Source organism: Mastomys coucha, unplaced genomic scaffold, assembly GCF_008632895.1.
Source record: "Mastomys coucha isolate ucsf_1 unplaced genomic scaffold, UCSF_Mcou_1 pScaffold21, whole genome shotgun sequence".
NCBI lineage: Eukaryota > Metazoa > Chordata > Mammalia > Rodentia > Muridae > Mastomys > Mastomys coucha.
The window spans coordinates 94,199,356-94,202,656 of record NW_022196904.1 but is presented as its reverse complement, the minus strand read 5'-3'; the positions used below and the strand labels follow the sequence as shown (position 1 = coordinate 94,202,656).

The 3,301-nt window shown below is 52.6% G+C and overlaps 1 protein-coding gene across 1 annotated transcript in view; it reads right to left on the bottom strand.

Annotated features, from left to right (window-relative positions):
• The window catches only part of Cnga4 (cyclic nucleotide gated channel subunit alpha 4), a 4,433-nt gene extending 1,551 nt beyond the window's left edge, over positions 1 to 2,882 (bottom strand). Inside the window, exons 1-5 of the mRNA XM_031384521.1 lie at positions 2,697 to 2,882; positions 2,462 to 2,563; positions 2,188 to 2,294; positions 1,322 to 1,967; positions 285 to 634 (exon numbers count right to left, since the gene is read on the bottom strand). Of these exons, the coding sequence (XP_031240381.1) occupies positions 285 to 634; positions 1,322 to 1,967; positions 2,188 to 2,294; positions 2,462 to 2,563; positions 2,697 to 2,758 (1,267 nt within the window). The 5' untranslated portion in view covers positions 2,759 to 2,882. The remainder of the gene's footprint in view (positions 1 to 284; positions 635 to 1,321; positions 1,968 to 2,187; positions 2,295 to 2,461; positions 2,564 to 2,696) is intronic.
• Positions 2,883 to 3,301: the final 419 nt, after the last annotated feature.

Here is a 3,301-nt window from a genome sequence, read left to right as displayed (position 1 = left end):
GGCCTCGAACTCAGAAGTCTGCCTGCCTCTGCCTCCCAAGTGCTGGGATTAAAGGCGTGCGCCACCACTGCCCGGCTGAAAGCTTTGCTTTTTAAGAATCCAACCCACCCACTGACTTTGGCTCAACTGCTTCCAAGGCAACAGATAATCCACATCCTGCTTCTCTCCTGAGTCCTGTAGCAGCTCAGACAAGGGCCAGATCTCCTTGATCTATATGCCCCAAAGTACCATCTGGTCCCAGGGTTCTGCCACCCTGTCCCTAGCAGTTTCCTTCAGAGACCCACCTTTGATGTTGATGATACTGATCTCCCCAAAGTAGAGCCCCGCACCAAGCACCGCATACTGTGTGACACCATCGTCTGCCACCACAGCCAGCTGGCCCTCACGGATGATGTACATCTCTCGGCCAATGTCCCCTTTGCGGCATACATATTCGCCTGGCGAGTAGGTCTGGGGCTGCAGCTTCAGCACCAGCTCTTCCAGCAGGCTGGCTTCACAGTTCTGGAAGATCTGGACTCGGCTCAGGGTAGACAGGTGTACAGACACAGCAACCTCTGCCCGCAGCCGCTCAGGCAGGTGCTGCAAGATGGCTACCTCATTGGTCATCTTCTTGTTGATCTGCAGATGCTGGTACCTGGGAGAAAAGTGGCACCATTTCCTCACTGGGACCTAGTGTGTCTGTCTCTGCCTACTCACTAGGGCTCAGTTCATCCAAGAATCCAGCCACACTGGCTTCTCATAGGAGCAATGGGATCCCTTTTCTTTGTTAGAGACATGATACTTTTCTACTTCATCCAAGGTGTAGAGGCCCCAACCACTTGATAGACACATTTCTTTTACCTCCTCTTAGGCTTTCCCCTCTACCCCCAACCTCAGTGTCTGGTACTACGTCCACACTGAGTTGCTTCAGTCAGCAAACTCCCACTGTCTTCCACAGGTATTGTGCTATAGCTCCCTGACACTGAGACACTCCCTTTATTCAGAACATAGTTTTCATTATCACGATACAGTCAACCATCTGTTGGCCATCTCCTGGCTGGACAGTTCCATTTTCCACCCATTCCTTTCAGAGCCGCCCCAATCCTCTCAGTCAGTAGACGTTCTCATTCTCTGGTCTCTGTGTCACTCTTTTATACAAATTCCTCTTTCTGTCAGTCTCTTGCCCACCCTCTTTCCTTTCCAGATTCCCTCAGTAGAAGACACAATTTTCTAAGTCTAGTAGACCTAAAAACGAATGCCACCCTCCAGAAGGCAGTAAGACCAGAGTTACTGCACTCAGGTCCTAAGGCATACCTCCCCTGTCTACAACTAGCCCTCTCACCAGTCAATAACTCGCCGCTCCAGCCTCCGGTTGACATGCTGCAGCTTCATGTACTTCTTTACCAGAGCATGGTCTGGGTAGAAGGCTGCGTCTGCAGTGTTCATGTTGTAAATGACAGAGCTCATGCTACCCATGATGGTGGCGAAACCCATGACAGCCAACAGGAAGTCACCCACCATGAAGAGGTACTCTTCCTCTCGGGCCGGCAGCGGCGTGTCACCCACAGTGGTCAGGATCAGAGTGGAGAAGTAGAAGCTGTAGAGATACTGGCGCCGCAAGCGCTCAAAGCCAGGCTGCGCGGGGTCTGGGTATACCCATGCATCCCGTCCGAAGCCCAGGTACCTGGACAGGGCGAAGTATAAGCAGCTGTTCCAATGGATGACGACAAAAATGTAGAGCATCAGCTTGGCTATGCGGAAGGCATTTGGGTAAGCGGTGCGGGTCTCTGTACGGTCAAAAGCCTCGAAGAGGCGGGGCACTCGGAGAAAGCGGTTTAGCCGGAGTGTAGGGATGTGGGGGCCCAGTTGCACGTAGGCCGCATCTGTGGGGACCAGGGAAGCCAGGTCCAACAGGAAGCTCCAGGTGCGGACATAGCGACTGGCGATCATGCCTTTGTCTACCACCAGGATACCCTGCTCTAGGAATCCTAGGAGGAAAGAGGGAGATGGGCTAGGGTCAACCAAGGATAGTTCAGCTGCAGGCTGGGTATGTCAAGGCCAGCCAGACATGAAGGCAAGATGAAGTCAGGTTTCTGGGGTGAGCCCTGTGGTGTTGTCAAACACAGTGGCACGTGACAGTGCAGCCCTAGAGGTGGCTGCTTTCTTAACACTTTCTTGGGGAAAGGTTAGTCCCAGGGATTCACCGACCTGTGTGGAAGCGTACCCCGATGTCTAGTAGGTACAGCAGGTCACTCGTGTAGTCCAGTACAAACCAGGCCACCAGGTAACTGTGCTGCAAGTCAGGAAAGCAGGCCCTACAGGGTAGGAGCAGAGGGGGTTTGCTTAAAGGTACCAACTATGTGTAATTGATTGTCAGGAGAGGCCCCTCAGTCCTCTACCCTGAGGAGACACCTCTCCTTTAGGCCTCACCCCCTAGGCCTGCCCTTCTCTTAAGGGCCCTCATTTAGCACCCCTGCCAAACCTGCATACAACGATGATGAGATTATACATGATTGGGAAGACCATCGTGTTCAGCCACCAGTAGTAATAATCTCCAGATGGGTCTAGGACTGGCAGCCACTTCCTGCAGGGAAGAAGAGATTCTTCTCATTTATCCACCAGACATTCAGTGCTTGGGTTATGACCAGGGCACCAAGAAGAAGGAAGCCCCAGGGAGTGAGGCGATTAGACATCACAGAGAGGACCAGACTTCTCACCTGGCTTTGGTTGGGGCTGCAGGGGTGGACTCTGTTGTCTTCACTTTGCCGTCCTGGCTCATGTTTTTGTAGTGTGGTCCTAGCCCGTAGAATAATCAGCACTTCTCCAATTATAGGTAGCTTGGGAAAGTGCCTGGCTTCCTGGAAGAGGCTGCCCTGGGGCTCCAGCTGCGTCTTTCTGTCTTTGAAGCTCTTAGCAACACAACCGGAGCAGGCAGGGATGGAGTGGGCGGAGGCTCCAGCACCCTGCCCCGTCTCCCAGGGCCAAGGCTGCTTTACACCTGCCCAGCTAAACACCTTTAATGAGGTCCCTGGAGGTGGTGGGAGGCGGAGGCTTGGGAAGGGAGCTTCACTTTTGTTGCTGGCTTCTTTCACCTTCTCCAACCCTGCCTTCAATGTCAGTTTGAATTCCGTTTCACTTTATGCAGATTCTCTGTCTGGGCCTAGTTGTTTATTTAACAATCATGTGCCAAGCAGCTCCTTCATGTCAGGTGTTAAACTAGTCTCTAGGGACACAGGGGTGTCTCTCACTTAGAGGTGTTTTCCTTTGCTACATCTTTATCTACATACATATCACCTGACCTTCGGGGCTGTGCGATTATCTT